Source organism: Bombina bombina, chromosome 2 (genome assembly GCF_027579735.1).
Source record: "Bombina bombina isolate aBomBom1 chromosome 2, aBomBom1.pri, whole genome shotgun sequence".
Classification (NCBI taxonomy): Eukaryota; Metazoa; Chordata; class Amphibia; order Anura; family Bombinatoridae; genus Bombina; species Bombina bombina.
Window position 1 is genome coordinate 537,013,166 of NC_069500.1, and position 22,970 is coordinate 537,036,135.

General features: G+C 39.4%; 1 protein-coding gene across 2 annotated transcripts in view; it reads right to left on the bottom strand.

Moving 5' to 3' along the window:
• Positions 1-2,686: 2,686 nt before the first annotated feature.
• SYK (spleen associated tyrosine kinase) overlaps positions 2,687-22,970 on the bottom strand; it is a 316,009-nt gene continuing 295,725 nt past the window's right edge. For both annotated transcript variants that reach the window (XM_053702388.1, XM_053702386.1), the window contains one exon: positions 2,687-3,171. In XM_053702388.1, coding sequence (XP_053558363.1) covers positions 3,099-3,171 — 73 coding nt within the window. In that variant the 3' untranslated portion in view covers positions 2,687-3,098. The remainder of the gene's footprint in view (positions 3,172-22,970) is intronic.

Genomic DNA, 22,970 nt, shown 5'->3' on the forward strand with positions numbered 1-22,970 from the left:
AAGACCCTTAATGACCTGGCATATATATAATATATATATATTTATATTAAGTCAAACCTTTTACTAGAAGCATTTTTTCCAATACATGAATATTGCAAATATGTTTCTATTCAAATATATCATTCATCTATGTGCATTGGAATTTTGACTGGAATGCACCTTTAAGATTTTGAACAACATAAAAAATGTAATCTCTAAATGATTCAAAATTAAAATGTCAGGTGTCTTAGGCATCCTACAGTAATCAAGCAAAACTTCTTTACAGGAACTGGCATTCAATTGGTAGAAACACAATTTGTTTTTCCTTGGTTACTTGTTTTCCATTGAAACTCCATTGTTTTCCATTTGTTGTTAAAATAAACAAGTAATTGTATTAGTTTTTTTAACCACTTAATGACCGGACCATTTTTCAATTTTCTTACCCTTAATGACAATGGCTATTTTTACATTTCTGCAGTGTTTGTGTTTAGCTGTAATTTCCCTCTTACTCATTTACTGTACCCACACATATTATATACCGTTTTTCTCGCCATTAAATGGACTTTCTAAGGATACCATTATTTTCATCATATCTTATAATTTCCTATAAAAAAAATATAAAATATGAGGAAAAAATTGAAAAAAACACACTTTTTCTAACTTTGACCCCCAAAATCTGTTACACATCTACAATCACCAAAAAACACCTATGCTAAATAGTTTCTAAATTTTGTCCTGAGTTTAGAAATACCCAATGTTTACATGTTCTTTACTTTTTTTGCAAGTTATAGGGCCATAAATACAAGTAGCACTTTGCTATTTCCAAACAACTTTTTTTCAAAATTAGCGCTAGTTACATTGGAACCCTGATATCTGTCAGGAATACCTGAATATCCCTTGACATGTATATATTTTTTTTTAGAAGACAACCCAAAGTATTGATCTAGGCCCATTTTGGTATATTTCATGCCACCATTTCACCGCCAAATGTCATCAAATAAAAAAAAAAGTTCACTTTTTCACAAATTTTGTCACAAACTTTAGGTTTCCCACTGAAATTATTTACAAACAGCTTCTGCAATTAAGGCACAAATGGTTGTAAATGCTTCTTTGGGATCCCCTTTGTTCAGAAATAGCAGACTTATATGGCTTTGGGGTTGCTTTTTGGTAAGTAGAAGGCCGCTAAATGCTGCTGCGCACCACACGTAAATTATGCCCAGCAGTTAAGGGGTTAAATTAGGTAGCTTGTAGGGAGCTTGCAGGGTTAATTTTAGCTTTAGGGTAGAGATCAGCCTCCCACCTGACACATCCCACCCCCTGATCCCTCCCAAACAGTTCTCTTCCCTCCCCCACCCCACAATTGTCCCCGCCATCTTAAGTACTGGCAGAAAGTCTGCCAGTACTAAATAAAAGGAGTTTTTCTTTTTTTTAATAAAAAAAAATAAAATGTTTTAGCTGTGATGGACTCCTGCCTTAGCCCCAACCTCCATGATCCCCCCCCCCCAGCTCTCTAACCCTCTCCCCTACCTAATTGCCGCCATCTTGGGTACTGGCAGCTGTCTGCCAGTACCCAATTTGCCCCCCAAAAAAGTGTTTTTTTTATCTTTTATTGCCATTTTAAATTTTTCTGTAGTGTAGCAGCCCCCCACAATACCCCAACCCCCTCCCCCTCCCAGATCCTTATATATTTATTTTTCCCCCCTCTTCCCTCCTCATTGGTGTCAGTGTGGGTAGCTAATCGCGCGCACGCATGCGCGCCCCCGCACGCTCCCGGCACCCGGCGTGCACATTGCACTTACAGGAGCCGGATGCCGGGTAGCGATGGGCCGCCCACCCGCCTCCCTGTTGCGCTCCCACCCACCAACGAACCGGCACCATCGCTACCGGTGCAGAGAGGGCCACAGAGTGGCTCTCTCTGCATCGGAGTCTTCTGAAAGGGTATTGCAGGATGCCTCCATATGGAGGCATCACTGCAATACCCTGAGAGCTGCTGGAAGCGATTGCGATCGCTTCCAGCACTCTCTTAGACAACTGACGTACCAGGTACGTCTATTGTCATTAACTGTAAGTTAATGCATGACGTACCTGGTACGTCAGTTGTCATTAAGGGGTTAATTTAAATAAGTGGTGTTAAATGTTTTTGTATTTGAATAATCAAAGCTCCTAACCGCCTGCATTTTGTAACATTGTCACAGTTTGGAAGCTCTGCCTGTTCAGCTCTCTGGGATCTTATAAAAGTACAGGTTTGCCAAGTATTGCTTAGTCACGTATCTAATCTTCTCACTACATGCCTAGCTTCACCCAACTGTGCCCCACTAACTACCCTGTTGGAGTGACTAGACTCCTTATTTGCTGTGACTTTGCCCCTGATCTACCCGACTAAGCCACCAGCCTCCCCACCCTAGATAATCTATTAGGAAATGTTGCAAGGTATGTATGATATATGTCAGTCTTTAAACAAACTAAACAAATACATGTTGCAGATTGGAGCAGATCTTGCTGAAATGTAATCAGAAGACACTTTTAGTCACTTCCAAGTAAAAACTTTATAGTCTGTCATGAAATATTGTAATATTTAATTGTTCTATTAAAAAACAAAAAAACAAACAAAACTAGACTCTTTCATTCTCCGTGGATCTTGTTGCTACTTGAACAAAATGTTCAAATTTAACATCAGTACTCTAATTTAGTACACAAAAGACACCTAACCAATTAAATATTTTATTAAGCAAAATCAAATACATTTTAAAAATGCTTTTATTAGCATGACATTATGCACTACCAGTTCAAATATATATTAAAAAAAAGAAACACATTGAAAAACAATTTCTGGCACATACAATTATTATGTAACATACTGTAGCTTAAGCGAATGCACACGCAGTTTCATACAGTAGATACAGTTAACATAGATATTGCCACATTTAACTTGCTAAGGAACAAAATAGCATATATGTAACAGTGTGAAAGAAAATAAAATGCCAAGCTATGCTGTTTGTAATACAAAAATAAAAAACTAAATGCCACAAACATTTTTATGCCCGCAGAAGCTTCATAAATATGTTTTATTCCCATTTTTTCGTTTGGTTTTACACTTGTAAACGGTTCACAGAAGTCAGTTATTGGGCAATTTCATAATAATAGTTTCGCAGTTTCATTTCTACACTTGCAAAAGCAGGTCGCTCTTCAATACTGTAAAAAAAAAAAAACAGACAAGAATATAATTCAAACAGGTTCCCTGACATATTCAATGTCAGCAATATTGCATTTTTACTTTTTTTTAGCTTAGCAACTTAAATAACTATTGTTGTTTAATACATTTTAATGGTTAGGCTAATATAGGCTATAGGTATTTGCTTTGCTTCTAGTTATTTTCTTTTACATTTCTGTAGCTTTTACTGTGTCATTATGCTGGGATCTATTGACTTGCAAGTGTAATTCCATTTTGAATATTTTATCAAATGTGTGATTTTCCTCCTCATCACAGCTAACATCCTAAATGATAATACCATACTGCATGCTTTGCCATAACAGTGATATCTTCTAATATATATTATTTGTTTATTTATTTTTTGCTCATAATTTCAGCAGCCAACATGAAATTACCACTTCCAGTTTTAAATGGTTTGTAAACAAGCAACATATGTTTCTGTGATCAGAAATTTGATTAATTGCAGGTAAAATAGTACTCTAATGAAACCTGGTTTAACAATGCTAATGTTAATCAAGTATAACCTTAAACATAATCCTCCAGTATCCTATTTATATGTTAAAAATGTTAACTGCATTGTCACTGGCCAACAAAATAAATGGTAGTATACAGTACATGCCAATATTGACACTTTGTGTATATTGTGTATATAAATTTAATAATCCTTATGTCATTATCAAAGCTTGACGCACATTCATAAAATAAAAAAAAGAACAAAAAATGTTATTTTGTGTTATAGCCGTTATTTGTAGATCACCTTATGCTGAAATAGATACTACAAAAAAACACTTTATGCAATAGAAACATTGACAGATATAAACATTTAACAAAAACATATTTTTTGGATATACAAATGATTCCTTACACAGATTTTTTTTTACTTATATTAACGGCCATTGCATAAGCACTATAGGGAATAATAGAAGTTTAGTAATATGGATTTATATTTTTATTTATAATGCTAAGTTATTAAGAACCACATGAAACACCACACAATTAAACACCATGATAGGTAAGTAATGGGACATCATTCATTGCACAATTACGTGAGCTTTATACTGTACTGCCCTAAACAGAATAAAGTTTGAGGCAAAAAGAAAAACTGAGGATGACAAGCATAAAATACATTCTAATTTAAATGACTTTAAAATAGCTTATGTAGGCCTAGTTTCCATTGTTGTTGTAAACTGTATAAACTAATGGTAACATAAAACATCTCTATAGAATTTAAAGGGACAGTCTAGTAAAAAATAAACTGTTGTAATTTTAAACAACTTTTTAATTTATTTTTATCATCACTTCTGCTTTGTTCTCTTGGTATTTTTTTAGTTGAAAACTAAACCTAGACAGGCTCATATGCTAATTTCTTAGTTCTTAAAGGCCACCTCTTATCTGAATGCATTTGACAATTCTTCACAACTAGGGGGCATTAGTTCATGTGTGCCATATTGATAACATTGTGCTTATGCCTGTGGAGTTACCTAGGAGTCAGCACTGATTGGCTAACATGCAAGTCTGTCAAAAGAACTGAAATAAGGGGGTAGTCTGCAGAGGCTTAGATACAAGGTACTCACAAAAGGTAAAACGTGTATTAATATTAATTGTGTTGGGGAGGCGGAGCGTAGCCATGCAGGAACATGGCTGCACATTGAACTAGCTCCGAAGTGTATCCCTGTCAACCCGCTCTAACCTGGTGATATTCTGGGCACAATTACGTTTAATCTACACGAGAGCTCCTAGAGACTAACCCCAACGCACAACCACCTGTTTTACCGGACATTGCTGGCAGCTCTGTACAAGCTTAGACCGCACACCTAACCATCCTCTGGTCCCCCTCCGCAGTGGAGCAACATTCCCGGCCCTGGGACAACACCGCTATTTGAATATCTGGGCAACCGGAAAAGTGAATCCAGAGATCATTATTCCAGGGCGCAAAGATTCCGCGATCCGCCATTGAAACTCCCACGTGGCACGCAGACTCCCTATACGCTGCCATCACAGCCACCCGGAACCCTGTGGCCTCTGTAAACACCTAGCAAAGTAAGTTGGCCCCAGACAGTGACTTTTATTTAACCGCCCGCATAGTCGGCGACCTGCTATCAGCTGACTAAGGGCACCGGACTGCCAGAGAACACACCCGATCTAAACCGTACGCTGCACGGCCTTTTTGATAGCAGGGAAAACCCCATGCTCCCTGATACAGGGCCTATCTGAAAGGGAATTTGCGTACCTGGCCTTACTGGAAACCTGCCCTCCTCCACTACTTTATGCTGCTCCACCGGGCTATTAACTAAGCATAAGAGTAATTAAATGGGCACCTTGACGCAGGGTCAGTGAAAGTGCTGCAATAACTCAAACCACATACCAGATAGCCTGGAAACTTTCTAATGGCAACAAGACAAAAGCCCAGAGCTGACAAGAAAGCTCCCACAACACCTTCTACTACCATGAACTCTTACTTTCAAAAACAGGGTTGTGAACCTGAACCCAATGAATCTACACCCTCAGCCTCTCAAATACTGCCTGATCAGATGGATGCCCCCCACGCTGCCCAACTCACTCAAATTCAAACCACTATAGCCCAACTACCCTCAAAATCAGACCTAGCCGACTTAAAGACATTTATTAAAACTGAAATGACCTCGCTGAGGAAAAACATCAACGAGCTAGGGTCGAGGATAGAAAGTCTGGAGGAAGAACAGGACACTCTGAACAACATAGTGTCTGACGCTAACCACCAAATAACGAGACACGAAGCTATTGTGCAGTCGCTCCAACTAAAAATTGAAGACCTCGACAATAGAGGTCGAAGAAGCAACCTCCGGATCAGGGGAGTACCAGAGGAGGTGACTCAAGATTCTATAATATCCTACTTAATACAATTGTTTGAGTACATCGCCCCATCACTCAAACTCACTGAAACTTCCATAGAGCGTGCACATAGGGCATTACGCCCTGTTCCGAAACCTCCAAACCCACCAAGAGACATTATTCTTAAATTTGCAAGCTTTCTGGACAAGGAGGCCATCTGGAAACAGGTTAGGCTGCAGCGAGAAATCAGATTTCAAACTTACAGCATACAGATATTCCAGGACATTTGCCCTGCCACTATTGAAAGGCGCAGGGAGATCCGTTATATCACTCAGGTCCTACAAGAACAAGGGGTGAAATACCGCTGGGGCTTTCCCTTCAGCCTCATTGTTCAAAAGGAAGGAAAAACCCACATCTATAAAGACCCAGACAACCTCGAACTCTTCTCAAGGGACCTTAACATCTCCTCCCCCCCCCCCACCTCAAGACCAACGGAATCTACCACGCAGCAATCAGACAGTGCACCCAAATCCCAAAGATCGCAGTGGTCATCAGTCAGCAAAAGGAAAAAACTCAACACCTCAGACAGCTGAACAGGTTCCTTTCAATCCTGGAAAAGTAACACTAAACTGGACGATAGTTATGACATAGAGAACACTCATGCTTCTTAATCATTGGAAGCCACGAACAATCCAGACACAAACACAAAACCTGGTTCCTGTTGCATGAAACCCCAATAAACATCTTGTTATGAAAGGACACATATCACCTCTACCAGAACCTGATAAGTACCACACATTGTTTTTGACAGATGTAATGTTATATTATTTTAATCGTGATTTGGCATATCATTATAGAATAGTAGGGAATGATGTTGATGTGTCTTTTTCTTTTTTCTCCCTACTCATTGAAAATGTACTCACTTTGCTTGTGTATTCCCCTTAACTTGTTAACCTTAATATCAGCTATAAAGTGGCTAACTAAGAAAAAAGAGAGCTTGACATTTAAACGCATAACAATCAGAAATTGATAACTGAAGGCCAAAGCTGCTATCTAGAATGTTCCCCTTGAAGCTGCGCAGTGAAAGGACGTAACATATCATTGCTAGAATGCATTATTTCACCCTACTATAATGAGACTTATACCTCCACTTATCTGAACTAGACTCCAAGCTTGCCTGTCGCAACCCTAGTTATGGTTTACTTGCAAAATGTTCAAATTTTGATGTTGTTACTAATTAGACCTCTATTACGGGTCTTATTCCGATCCAGTTATTTATGGTCACACAGGGTTTGCTACAGTGATATTATTAACAGGAAGTTCTGCCCCCTAAACTGCAAACCCCTAGGGGCTTTACTCATACTCATTCGCAATAGTTTAATCCCTTCAGAGGTCAATGTCTAAGAGCGGGATTACACCAGGGATACGCTACCCTCATCGCCAACATGAAGTTAATGTTGGCATTATGTTATTTTCTTGTTTTTGTTTTTTTTCTTATCAATGTTGTTGTTGTATTTCCTGGAAACTTGCATTTACACGTAATCAAACCTGATTGCGTACCCTTGCTCCCGGTCCGCCCAGTGCCCCAGTGCTCTGCCTTTACTACACTACCTACCTATATACCGCCAAACCTACGACTCATACCCAACACCCATCACCTAGATAATGGCTAAATTGAATTCCCACTCCCAAGCCGGAAACCACATAAACATCTATTCCGCCAACGCGTAAGGTCTGAACATACCTTGCAAAAGAACGCTTGCATCCAGAGATCTTCATAGACATAAAGCGGACTTGGTATTCCTACAGGAGACCCACTTCCGCAAGGGTCGTGAACCAAACACATTTGCCCGCACATATGGCACTTGCTACTGGGCCTCTCACCCCCACAGTAAAAAACACGGGGTGGGAATCTTAATTAGGAAAAACATCCCTTTTACCCCCATACAGATCATTAGAGACAAAGAAGGGAGATATCTTATTCTCACAGGGCTTCTTTATGGTAGACCGCTGACATTAGCTTCAATATATGCCCCCAACTCAGCACAACACTCTTTTATTAAAAAAATATCTAACTTAATTTTAGAGCACCAAAAGGGGACACTCATCATGGGAGGGGACCTCAATGTCGCTCTTGACCCCAATATGGACTGCTCAGTCCAACGCTCCTCAATGCCAAATTCTAGAACATCAAAAATTAAATCATATCTCAAAAACATAGTAGTGCAAGACGTTTGGAGAACACTTCACCCCCAACAAAGAGATTATACCTTCTACTCATACCCCCATGAGGTCTATACCCGCATAGACTACATATTTACGGATGTAGGAGGGCTTTCCCTGTTCAATTCCGCAAAAATCTCCCCAATTACATGGTCAGATCATGCCTCTGTACTCTGCACTATGACCTGGCCCTCAAAGCCCCTAAAAGATTACATTTGGCGATTAGACGAATCCTTGCTGACCGACCCCCTAGTAACTTCCAGAATCACAAAGGCAATCTTAGAATATTTTGAACACAACTCTATACCTGAAACAACTCAACACATGTTATGGGAAGCCCACAAGGCCGTTATTAGAGGAGAATTGATAGCTATAAAAGCACAAATGAACAAATCTAAAAGGGAACTAACCAATACACTACTAACAAACATACAGCACTTAGAATCCTTACACAAGACTACCCCGACAAAAAGATCTACTTAACAAACTCACCCTAGAAAGACAAACACTAGCCACCCACCTCAACAAAACGCACAAAAGACAGACCCTATACACCCATCAAAAGCACTACGAGGGAAGGAACAAATTATGCAGATCATTGGCCAGATACCTTAAACAAAAAGCACATAAAAAATATATCATGCAGATCAGAAACAACAATGGCCTCCTGCAGGAATCAACTAATAGGGGAATATCTTAGGAAACTCCAACTCCCTCACATTACAGAATTGCAAAAAGAGCAACTGGAAGAACCCATATCACTAAGTGAATTGAAGTTAGCCCTTAAAAATTTGCCCACCGAAAAAGCCCCGGGTCCAGACGGCTACAGCCACAAATATTACACCACTTTCCAGGATATCCTAAACCCCTATATGCTGGATTATTTCCAATCCATAGATGAACACAAGGCGTTTCCCCCTGGAGCATTAGAAGCTCATATAATACTAATACCCAAGCCCCACAAACCTTGAGACTCCCCCGGTAATTATCGCCCATCTCGCTACTAAATACTGATGTTAAACTCTATGCTAGGATACTAGCACATAGACTGAACAGAGTCCTGCCAGACCTGGTCCATTTTGACCAGGTCGGGTTTATCCCAGGGAGAGAAGCGAAAGACAACACGGTCAGGGCCCTCAATTTAATCCACTATGCCAAACTCAAAAATATTCCCTCTGTACTCCTTTCCACAGATGCGGAAAAGGCCTTTCATCGTGTTGCCTGGGACTTCATGAAAGCCACCTTAATCCACATGGGGTTGGGGTCAAAGATCCTTAATAGGGTCTTCTCGCTCTACGCCCACCCGACAGCGAGAATCCTAGTCAACGGCACCTTATCCCCCCCCCTTTCCCATAACCAACGGGACACGTCAGGGATGTCCCTTGTCCCCACTCTTGTTTGCATGCATCATTGAGACCTTAGCGACCAGCATTAGACAGAACCCCCAGATAACTGGAATCACCATAGAAAACCAACACTATGTGGTATCACTGTTCGCGGACGACCTGCTTTTTTCCCTCACTAACCCTGAAATCTCAATCCCACACCTCATAGATGAATTCCGCACTTTCCAACTTCTATCAAACTTTGTAATAAATATGTCCAAATCAGAAATATTAAATATTAATCTAACTAACACATCCCTGGCAGCCACCCAACAAGTCTCCCCCTTTACGTGGTGTACCAACTCACTGAAGTACCTAGGGATACATTTATCACCCAAACTAGATGATATATTTCGACTCAATTACACACCCATTAAACACACAATCATACAAGACCTGTCATCATGGGGCTCCAAAAAACTGTCTTGGCTAGGACGCATTGAAGTCGTCAAAATGAATGTATTCCCACGTATTCTGTACCTTCTCCAGACTCTACCAATCCCCTTGCCCAAACCGTACCAACCATCATTACAAAAAGCATTTAGTGATTTCATCTGGCGCAGAAAGCCGCCTAGAATTAACAGTTTAATAATGCAAACTTCTAAAGTTCAGGGAGGTATGGGTGTTCCGAATCTTAGCGCCTATCGCCAAGCCATATTCCTGCAAAGGCTGGTCGATTGGAATATCCACTACGCACACAAAAGATGGGTAACTCTTGAACATCTTATAATAGGCAGGCCACATCTGGGAAGACTATGCTGGAGCAACCCTAATTTTTTTAGAAAGGTCAAAACTGATAACCCGATCATACAAGAGACCTTCCGCATGTGGGAACGCACCATCAACACAACACTCTTTGTCTCGTCGGTCCCCTCCCCACTGACCTCCCTGATAGAAAACGGCGAATTTGTGGTTAAACCCCTCACCCCCAAAACCACGGTAGACACCCCAAACAGAGACTTCACTGTTCACACTCCAACAACGACTCCCTACTCTCACAGACTGAGCTAATTTCTAGAGGACATGAATGCTTTGCCGATTGGTTTACCTATAGACAAACAATACACTACATCAATAAACACCCAAGACATGGAAATATGGTCAGACCTTTGACCAACTTCGAATCCCTTTGTGTCCAAAAACCCCAAATAAGACATACCCTATCGACAATATATAAAATTCTGACACACACGCCACCTGGTCACATACCATCATTCTTAGGCCTAGATTTGGAGTTTTGCGGTAGAAGGGCTGTTAATGCTCCGCGGGCTTTTTTCTGGCCGCACCATAAATTTAACTCTGGTATCGAGAGTTCAAACAAATGCTGCGTTAGGCTCCAAAAAAGGAGCGTAGAGCATTTTTACAGCAAATGCAACTCTCGATACCAGAGCTGCTTACGGATGCGGCCAGCCTCAAAAACGTGCTCGTGCACAATTCCCCCATAGGAAGCAATGGGGCTGTTTGAGCTGAAAAAAAACCTAACACCTGCAAAAAAGCAGCGTTCAGCTCCTAACGCAGCCCCATTGTTTTCTATGGGGAAACACTTCCTACGTCTGCACCTAACACTCTAACATGAACCCCGAGTCTAAACAACCCTAACCTTACACTTATTAACCTCTAATCTGTCGCCCCCGCAATCGCTGACCCCTGCATATTTTTTTTAACCCCTAATCTGCCGCTCCGTAAACCGCCGCAACCTACGTTATCCCTATGTACCCCTAATCTGCTGCCCTAACATCGCCGACCCCTATATTTATTAACCCCTAATCTGCCCCCCACAACGTCGCCTCCACCTGCCTACACTTATTAACCCCTAATCTGCCGAGCGGACCTGAGCGCTACTATAATAAAGTTATTAACCCCTAATCCGCCTCACTAACCCTATCATAAATAGTATTAACCCCTAATCTGCCCTCCCTAACATCGCCGACACCTACCTTCAATTATTAACCCCTAATCTGCCGACCGGAGCTCACCGATATTCTAATAAATGTATTAACCCCTAAAGCTAAGTCTAACCCTAACACTAACACCCCCCTAACTTAAATATAATTTACATCTAACGAAATAAATTAACTCTTATTAAATAAATGATTCCTATTTAAAGCTAAATACTTACCTGTAAAATAAATCCTAATATAGCTACAATATAAATTATAGTTATATTATAGCTATTTTAGGATTAATATTTATTTTACAGGCAACTTTGTAATTATTTTAACCAGGTACAATAGCTATTAAATAGTTAAGAACTATTTGATAGTTACCTAGTTAAAATAATAACAAATTTACCTGTAAAATAAATCCTAACCTAAGATATAATTAAACCTAACACTACCCTATCAATAAATTAATTAAATAAACTACCTACAATTACCTACAATTAACCTAACACTACACTATCAATAAATTAATGAAACACAATTCCTACAAATAAATACAATTAAATAAACTAGCTAAAGTACAAAAAATAAAAAAGAACTAAGTTACAAAAAATAAAAAAATATTTACAAACATAAGAAAAATATTACAACAATTTTAAACTAATTACACCTACTCTAAGCCCCCTAATAAAATAACAAAGCCCCCCAAAATAAAAAATTCCCTACCCTATTCTAAATTAAAAAAGTTACAAGCTCTTTTACCTTACCAGCCCTGAACAGGGCCCTTTGCGGGGCATGCCCCAAGAATTTCAGCTCTTTTGCCTGTAAAAAAAACATACAATACCCCCCCCAACATTACAACCCACCACCCACATACCCCTAATCTAACCCAAACCCCCCTTAAATAAACCTAACACTTAGCCCCTGAAGATCTTCCTACCTTGTCTTCACCATCCAGGTTCACCGATCCGTCCTGAAGAGCTCCTCCGATGTCCTGATCCAAGCCCAAGCGGGGGGCTGAAGAGGTCCATGATCCGGTCAAAGTCTTCATCCAAGCGGGGCAGAAGAGGATCTTCCATCCGATCGGAACAGCCAATAGAATGTGAGCTCAATCTGATTGGCTGATTGGATCAGCCAATCGGATTGAACTTGATTCTGATTGGCTGATTCCATCAGCCAATCAGAAAATTCCTACCTTAATTCCGATTGGCTGATAGAATCCTATCAGCCAATCGGAATTCGAGGGACGCCATCTTGGATGACGTCCCTTAAAGGAACAGTCATTCGTCGTTCAGTCGTCGGGCCGGATGGATGTTCCGCGCTGGAGGTCTTCAGGATCCTGCCGCTTCGCTCCGGATGGAAGACCATAGAAGATGCCGCCTGGATGATGACTTCAATCGGATGGAAGATCCTCTTCTGCCCCGCTTGGATGAAGACTTTGACTGGATCATGGACCTCTTCAGCCCCCCGCTTGGGCTTGGATCAGGACATCGGAGGAGCTCTTCAGGACGGATCGGTGAACCTGGATGGTGAAGACAAGGTAGGAAGATCTTCAGGGGCTTAGTGTTAGGTTTATTTAAGGGGGGTTTGGGTTAGATTAGGGGTATGTGGGTGGTGGGTTGTAATGTTGGGGGGGGGGTATTGTATGTTTTTTTTACAGGCAAAAGAGCTGAAATTCTTGGGGCATGCCCCGCAAAGGGCCCTGTTCAGGGCTGGTAAGGTAAAAGAGCTTGTAACTTTTTTAATTTAGAATAGGGTAGGGAATTTTTTATTTTGGGGGGCTTTGTTATTTTATTAGGGGGCTTAGAGTAGGTGTAATTAGTTTAAAATTGTTGTAATATTTTTCTTATGTTTGTAAATATTTTTTTATTTTTTGTAACTTAGTTCTTTTTTATTTTTTGTACTTTAGCTAGTTTATTTAATTGTATTTATTTGTAGGAATTGTGTTTCATTAATTTATTGATAGTGTAGTGTTAGGTTAATTGTAGGTAATTGTAGGTAGTTTATTTAATTAATTTATTGATAGGGTAGTGTTAGGTTTAATTATATCTTAGGTTAGGATTTATTTTACAGGTAAATTTGTTATTATTTTAACTAGGTAACTATTAAATAGTTCTTAACTATTTAATAGCTATTGTACCTGGTTAAAATAATTACAAAGTTGCCTGTAAAATAAATATTAATCCTAAAATAGCTATAATATAATTATAATTTATATTGTAGCTGTATTAGGATTTATTTTACAGGTAAGTATTTAGCTTTAAATAGGAATCATTTATTTAATAAGAGTTAATTTATTTCGTTAGATTAAAATTATATTTGTTAGGGGGGTGTTAGTGTTAGGGTTAGACTTAGCTTTAGGGGTTAATACATTTATTAGAATAGCGATGAGCTCCGGTCGTCAGATTAGGGGTTAATAATTGAAGGTAGGTGTCGGCGATGTTAGGGAGGGCAGATTAGGGGTTAATACTATTTATGATAGGGTTAGTGAGGCGGGTTAGGGGTTAATAACTTTATTATAGTAGCGGTGCGGTCCGCTCGGCAGATTAGGGGTTAATAAGTGTAGGCAGGTGTCGGCGACGTTGAGGGGGGCAGATTAGGGGTTAATAAATATAATATAGGGGTCGGCGGTGTTAGGGGCAGCAGATTAGGGGTACATAGGGATAACGTAGGTGGCGGCGCTTTGCGGTTGGAAGATTAGGGGTTAATTATTTTAAGTAGCTGGCGGCGACGTTGTGGGGGGCAGGTTAGGGGTTAATAAATATAATATAGAGGTCGGCGGTGTTAGGGGCAGCAGATTAGGGGTACATAAGTATAACGTAGGTGGCGGTCGGCAGATTAGGGGTTAAAATATTTTAATCGAGTGGCGGCGATGTGGGGGGAGCTCGGTTTAGGGGTACATAGGTAGTTTATGGGTGTTAGTGTACTTTAGGGTACAGTAGTTAAGAGCTTTATGAACCGGCGTTAGCCCAGAAAGCTCTTAACTCCTGCTATTTTCAGGCGGCTGGAGTTTTGTCGTTAGAGCTCTAACGCTCACTTCAGAAACGACTCTAAATACCGGCGTTAGGAAGATCCCATTGAAAAGATAGGATACGCAAATGGCGTAGGGGGATCTGCGGTATGGAAAAGTCGCGGCTGAAAAGTGAGCGTTAGACCCTTTAATCACTGACTCCAAATACCAGCGGGCGGCCAAAACCAGCGTTAGGAGCCTCTAACGCTGGTTTTCATGGCTACCGCAGAACTCCAAATCTAGGCCTTAGAAAGCTGGGAGAGGGACCTAGGGGTCATTATCTTGCCCCAAACAAGCACACAGATCTTCCGAGCCACAATGAAATCCTCAATCTCCTCCTCTATCTTAGAGATTAATTTCAAACTACTACATAGGTGGTACCACACTCCAAGGAAGCTGCACCGCCTATACCGCACCCGAAGTAACAGGTGCTGGCGCTGCGGCCATGTAAATAGCGACACCGCCCATATGTGGTGGTGGTGCAACGCCATCCAGAACTTCTGAAGAACCGTGATCTCAGAGATAGAAATTATACTGGAAACCCAATTGCCCCTAGACCCTCTGATGTGGCTACTGCACAAACCTTTCCCAACGATTAAATACAAACCATATGCCCGTCTTTTAAACATTATGATAAACGGAATTAAAATCCTAATAGCTAAAAACTAGAGAAGTAGGGACACCCCCACTATAGACATGTGGATCCAAAAGGTCACTGAAATTATAGAACTAGAGGAATACTACCACCTCAAGTACGACAAAATGAACTCCTATGCAGAGTTCACACAACTCTGGACCTATTATATAAACCACAGACCCTAGACAGAAATACAGACAAAAACTAACTGTCTCCGGCTATGGGAGATTCAAATCACTGCGCTGACTGGGTATGAGCGCTGGAGGCACGGACGGACTGGGATCACACACCCCTTTTTTTTTTTTCCCCCTTTTCCCCCCCAATTACTTTACCCTAATTTTCTCCTATGACATTACACAATGTTTATTATAAAACCCACAGTCATTACTGCACTGTACGCTTTGGAGCTGCGTCTCCACCCTCTTGTAACACTATTTTAAATGCAATAAAGCTGTTTGAAAAAAAAAAAATATTAATTGTGCTGGTTGTGCAAAACTGGGGAATGGATAATAAAGGGATTATCTATCTTTTTAAACAATACAAATTCTGGTGTAGACTGCCCCTTTAAAGGAGATACTCATTGTTACCACCACCAGTTTTCAAAGTTTACAACAGAAATTAAAACTAGACCTTGTTATTTTAGAATGTAAGGGTCATTATTGTGTTTTAATATGTGTTAATTCAAATGTTACCACAATATCCTTTCTTTATTGATATATTTTACATCACAAGCATGCAAAGTATATAATGAGTAGAAATGTGCAATTCGTTTCAGATTGATTCAGAAATTCGGCCGAATTCGTCAAATTCGGAAATTCAGATTGATTTGAATTTCCGAATTGAAATAGTGACGAATCTACCGAATAAATCTGAATTAGTTCGGATTTATTCGGTAGATTCGGATAGCCATGGATTACACTAGTATTGTACAGTATATTAGGTTATATCACTCTGCTATGGGTTACACCTAATATACAGTACATAATACTAGTCTAATACACAGCACATCCCACCTAACACATACCGAAATTTCCGAACCGAATCGAACTGAATCCAGACTAATTTATTCGAATACGAATGAATCCGAAACGAATCCGAACCGAATTGATTCAAATTTTTTCCGAATTCAAATCGATCCGAACCGAAATTCGAAAAAATCTGAATTGAACCGAACCAAATTTTTTCGCCATGCACATGTCTAAAAGTATATCATGTATTGTTTATTCATTTTCATTCATTATTCAATTGTTTATCTCTGTTAATATGAGCAGAGAAGATGGGATAAATGTAACCCCTTAGTGACCAGACCATTGTTCAATTTTCTTACCCTTAAGGACCAGGGCTATTTTTACATTCTGCGGTGTTTGTGTTTAGCTGTAATTTTCCTATTACTCATTTACTGTACCCACACATATTATATACTTTTATTCTTGCCATTACATGGACTTTCTAAAGGAACCATTATTTTCATCATATCATACAATTTACCATAAAAAATTATAAAATATGATGAAAAATTAAAAAAAAACCCACTTTTTTTTAACTTTGACTCCCAAAATCTATTACACATCTACAACCACCAAAAAACACCCATGCTAAATAGTTTCAAAATTTTGTCCTGAGTTTAGAAATACCCAATGTTTACATGTTCTTTGCAAGCTATAGGGCAATAAGTACATGTAGCATGTAGCACTTTGCTATTTCCAAACTATTTTTTTTTTCAAAATTAGCGATAGTTACATTGTAATCCATGAATATCCCTTGACATGTATATATATATTTTTTAGTAGACAACCCAAAGTATTGATCTAGGCCCATTTTGGTATATTTCATGCCACCATTTCACAGCCAAATGTGATCAAATAAAAAAAAATCCTTATTTTTTTCACAAACTTTTTCGCAAACTTTAAATTTCTCACTGAAATTATTTACAAACAGCTTTTGCAATTATGGCACAAATGGTAAATGCTTCTCTGGGATCCCCTGTGTTCAGAAATAGTAGACATATATGGCTTTGGCATTGTTTTTTGGTAATTAGAAGGCCGCTAAATGCCGCTGCGCACCACACTTGCATTATGCCCAGCAGTGAAGGGGTTAATTAGGTAGCTTGTAGGGTTAATTTTAGCTTTAGTGTAGGGTAGTAGACAACCCAAAGTATTGATCTAGGCCCATTTTGGTATATTTCAAGCCACCATTTCACCGCAAAATGCGATCAAATAAAATAAAATCGTTAACTTTTTTACTAAATTTACGTTTCACACTGAAATTATTTATAAACACCTTGTGTAATTATGGGATAAATGGTAAATGCTTCTCTGGGATCCCCTTTGTCAGAAATAGCAGACATATATGGCTTTGGCATTGCTTTATGGTAATTAGAAGGCCGCTAAATGCCGCTGCGCACCACACTTGTATTATGCCCAGCAGTGACGGGGTTAATTAGGTATCTTGTCGGGAGCTTGAAGGGTAAATTTTAGCTTTAGTGTAGAGATCAGCCTCCCACCTGACACATCCCACCCTCTGATCCCTCCCTGACCCCCTTCAAACAGTTTTCTTCCCTTCCCCACTTCACAATTGTCATTGCCATCTTAAGTACTGGCAGAAAGTATGACAGTATAAAAAAAATGGTGTTTTATATATATTATTTAAAGTAAAGGATCCCCCATTACCCCCAAACCTTCCTGATCCCCCCCAAACAGCTCTCTTAGACTCCCCCGACCTATTGGCCACCATCTTAGGTACTTGCAGCTGTCTGCCAGTATCCAGTTTACTAACAAATTTGCCCTTTTTTTCTAAAAATAATACAAACAGCCCATTTTCTGCAGTGTAGCTTCCCCCCCTCAATACCCTACCCCCCTTCCCCTCCCAGATCCCTTTCCCGAGCCCTGCCCGCAGCCTCCTTGTGCGCTCACGGACACTAGGTACCAGGACCTGGAACAAGCACCAGCGATGGACCACCCACCCGTCTCCCTGCTATGACTCCCACCCACCAACGATCGGCACCATCGCTGGCCGATGCAGAGAGGGCTTAAAAAAATGTTATTGCAGGTTGTCTCAATAATCGAGGCATCACTGCAATAACCTGAAAGCGGCTGGAAGCGATCAAGAAAACTCTGAGCAATTAAGACAAGGGAAGCAGACAAGGGAAGCAGTCCATATTCTTTTTACCAATAAATGTTTGTTTAGAAATTTTCTTTGATCCAATATCTGCACTGATAAGGGAATCTTTCAAACTCTTTGCCATTGTATAGGCTAGCATAGGGGTACTCGAAAGTCCTTGATTCCAGGGTTGCAGACTTTTAACATCTGCCAATGCTTATACAGAATTGTTGTACTTCCCTACAAAGGTTATGGTAATCACCAACAAAAATCATTCAGTCTTTTTTAGATTTCTTAGTTAGTTTATCAAACAATAATTGTTGTACTGCTTCCCTTGTCTTAATTGCTCAAACTGCAATAGCATGATAAAAGAGTCATCCTTTACACATCCTAGAACAGGACATACATTTGATATTAGAGGATATTACAAATGCAATACTACCCATGCTATATATTTACTCAAATGTCCTTGTGCCCGGATTTATGTGTCCACCCGTCAGATACGGGACAGGATAACCGAACACAAAAACAATATAAGAATCAAAAATAAAAAATCCCCTGTAGCCGAACATTTTTTACAAGGTAACCATAATGTTTCACAATTGAGATTCCAAATTATTGATCACATTCAGACTCCCAGAAGGGTAATAGAGTAAAAATGTTGAAACAATGGGAATTATACTGGATTTATAGATTAGAAACATTAGGTCAAATAGGGATGAACAAGGATTTTGACCTATCTGTTTAGTTATGATAAATATGTATACAATATTGTAGTTTCTATTTGGATGCCTTTATTGTGCAAGTTGCAGTTAAGAATATATGAAAAAAAAGTAATTTTTTAAAAATGTGAATAGATACATGTATTCATTAGCTAACTTGCAACTATTAGCTAACTTGCAACTATCTATTGTGGAACTGACCACTAGAGGGCATAGCCACATATAATTGTATATTATTGTGTCTACCTTTTATCACAGGTGTACTCATTTCTGTGGGAGGGATTTATTGTATTTAAGGTGAGATTTCAGTATGGTGTTTGTTAACACCCGAAACGTTGTTGTGATTTTTATCTTATGCAGATGATCGAATACATTTTTATATTGGAACCATTTTTTTGTGCTGCCATCCTCACTTTTTGGACTTTTTTTTCACAAGTAAGTTTGGACATATAGAGATGGAATCTCATTATCCTATCTTAGTGAATGTATCCCACATTACTCAGGGGGTTACTCTTGGACCCAGCTAATATAGTGGTTAATTTGGGAATCCTCTATTGGCTGTATATATTACACATAGTAAATACAGCTAACATTTAACTTAGTTGTTTATCCTGGGATAATTATGAGGGAGCGCACATGTAAGAAGAGCAGCCAAGCTGTCAGGAATGGTTCAAATAAGGGGCCTCTGTTCTAAACTAAGTTTGGAAACTGTTGGATTTAGTAATCAAACTGGCAGAGCATTATACATACATTTTGAAAGCCTGCTGGCAACCATACAACTGGGACTATGAGAGATATATGTGGCAATGAAGAAGCTGATTTATATAACCAAAACAAGTTGCATAAAGGGGGCTGGGGTTTCCCGAAGGTGCCAAATATAATCAAAGTAAAAATGCAATGCTAGAAGCCAGAGTATACATCTAGATAGATAATCTATCAAATGTTATATAAACCGAGTTAAGCATACTGTATTAGTGGTATAAATATATAGATATTTAGACAGTGTGCACTCCTGATGTCCGTGTACAACAATCCTGGGTGCAGCAAAACAAGTATAGAACAAAGCCAAGAAAGCACACTCCAAAGGAATTCCATCTACAAATATATTCACTTTATTGTGAACGTTTTTGGATCAATGCGATCTGTCCTCAGACATAAAGTGTTTATATGTATGTTTATATGTATATACAGGGAGTGCAGAATTATTAGGCAAGTTGTATTTTTGAGGATTAATTTTATTATTTAACAACAACCATGTTCTCAATGAACCCAAAAAACTCATTAATATCAAAGCTGAATAGTTTTGGAAGTAGTTTTTAGTTTGTTTTTAGTTATAGCTATTTTAGGGGGATATCTGTGTGTGCAGGTGACTATTACTGTGCATAATTATTAGGCAACTTAACAAAAAACAAATATATACCCATTTCAATTATTTATTTTTACCAGTGAAACCAATATAACATCTCAACATTCACAAATATACATTTCTGACATTCAAAAACAAAACAAAAACAAATCAGTGACCAATATAGCCACCTTTCTTTGCAAGGACACTCAAAAGCCTGCCATCCATGGATTCTGTCAGTGTTTTGATCTGTTCACCATCAACATTGCGTGCAGCAGCAACCACAGCCTCCCAGACACTGTTCAGAGAGGTGTACTGTTTTCCCTCCTTGTAAATCTCACATTTGATGATGGACCACAGGTTCTCAATGGGGTTCAGATCAGGTGAACAAGGAGGCCATGTCATTAGATTTTCTTCTTTTATACCCTTTCTTGCCAGCCACGCTGTGGAGTACTTGGACGCGTGTGATGGAGCATTGTCCTGCATGAAAATCATGTTTTTCTTGAAGGATGCAGACTTCTTCCTGTACCACTGCTTGAAGAAGGTGTCTTCCAGAAACTGGCAGTAGGACTGGGAGTTGAGCTTGACTCCATCCTCAACCCGAAAAGGCCCCACAAGCTCATCTTTGATGATACCAGCCCAAACCAGGACTCCACCTCCACCTTGCTGGCGTCTGAGTCAGACTGGAGCTCTCTGCCCTTTACCAATCCAGCCACGGGCCCATCCATCTGGCCCATCAAGACTCACTCTCATTTCATCAGTCCATAAAACCTTAGAAAAATCAGTCTTGCGATATTTCTTGGCCCAGTCTTGACGTTTCAGCTTGTGTGCCTTGTTCAGTGGTGGTCGTCTTTCAGCCTTTCTTACCTTGGCCATGTCTCTGAGTATTGCACACCTTGTGCTTTTTGGCACTCCAGTGATGTTGCAGCTCTGAAATATGGCCAAACTGGTGGCAAGTGGCATCTTGGCAGCTGCACGCTTGACTTTTCTCAGTTCATGGGCAGTTATTTTGCGCCTTGGTTTTTCCACACGCTTCTTGCGACCCTGTTGACTATTTTGAAGGAAACGCTTGATTGTTCGATGATCACGCTTCAGAAGCTTTGCAATTTTAAGAGTGCTGCATCCCTCTGCAAGATATCTCACTATTTTTTACTTTTCTGAGCCTGTCAAGTCCTTCTTTTGACCCATTTTGCCAAAGGAAAGGAAGTTGCCTAATAATTATGCACACCTGATATAGGGTGTTGATGTCATTAGACCACACCCCTTCTCATTACAGAGATGCACATCACCTAATATGCTTAATTGGCAGTAGGCTTTCGAGCCTATACAGCTTGGAGTAAGACAACATGCATAAAGAGGATGATGTGGTCAAAATACTCATTTGCCTAATAATTCTGCACTCCCTGTATGTATATATATATATATATATATATATATATATATATATATATATATATGAATACATGTATGTCCCACTCAAAGGCTCATAAGCATTTCCCAATTAAAGAAAACAATGGTTGTCTTGAGGTTTCTGCCTAAAAAAAGGACCATGTCAGGTCTTAACACCTTCATTAGGAAGCTTATAGTCAGATACCTCTATCACAGTATAGCAGTCAATTTTAATCTATGCCATATTGGCAGATTGGATTAGAAGGCTGTTGTATGGCCGTCACCCAGCTACTTTCAACGTTCTGGATTAGAGTCTCTGCTGGATTAAATATTGTAAAAGTAATGCCATATGGATCATCAAATTTTCCTTTAGTAGATGTAGGCAATAATTATGAAGGCTAGTGCTCGTATGTGAAGATAATTGGCGGATTATCTAAATTCTAAACAGAGCCTCCAATTTTGCGGCTCGACGTGGCCATGGCCCAGACACGCCCCCTACAATATCCTTTCTTATATTATTGTATTATATTTTTGGTATACAATAAGTAAATAAGAAATGAGTAAAAAGAAATTTGAAGATATCCAAGAGCTGAACCAGAGAACTTAGATATCTACTAAATATGACTTTGTTTACAGTGTTAAGTGGGTTTGAAGATGAATGAAAACGTTGCTCCTCATTTTTAACAGAAATGCTCCCAAAAAGGCCTTTTCATGTATTAAGTACCTGTTTTCAAAATTGAAACTGGGAGGTCACCCAAAACTGACTGATACAATAGCCCATTCTCACAATTTAAGATTACAGTAAATCTCTGTTCAAGTAACCCCTTTGTTCACTGTGCAAGGACAAAAACTCATTTACATGTGTGACAGTAACCTACTATAATCAGAATCCATCAATAACAGTGATTAACTATATAAATTCCATATGTATTTTAGCATGATGGGTATACTTCAATAGCCACTTCAGAACCCAAACATCTACAAATTCAATTTTTAATAACTGATTGTAAGTTTCCCAGTTAAGGGCTAGATTACTAGTGGAGCTTGTACACTAAATCTGATAGAAGTACACCTTTTGTGCGTGTCGGGTAGTGCACGCATTACAAGTTGAAAATAAAAAGTTTTCACATGAGAGCTAACCCAACAAGTGCAAAAAGCCAAACTTGGAAAATCGCTACCGCTTTAACACATTCCCCCATAGAGCAGCCAAGTCATACATACCCGATCGCGTTTTCTCAAAGGCGCTAACCTGACATGAAATATTAATATTTCACAT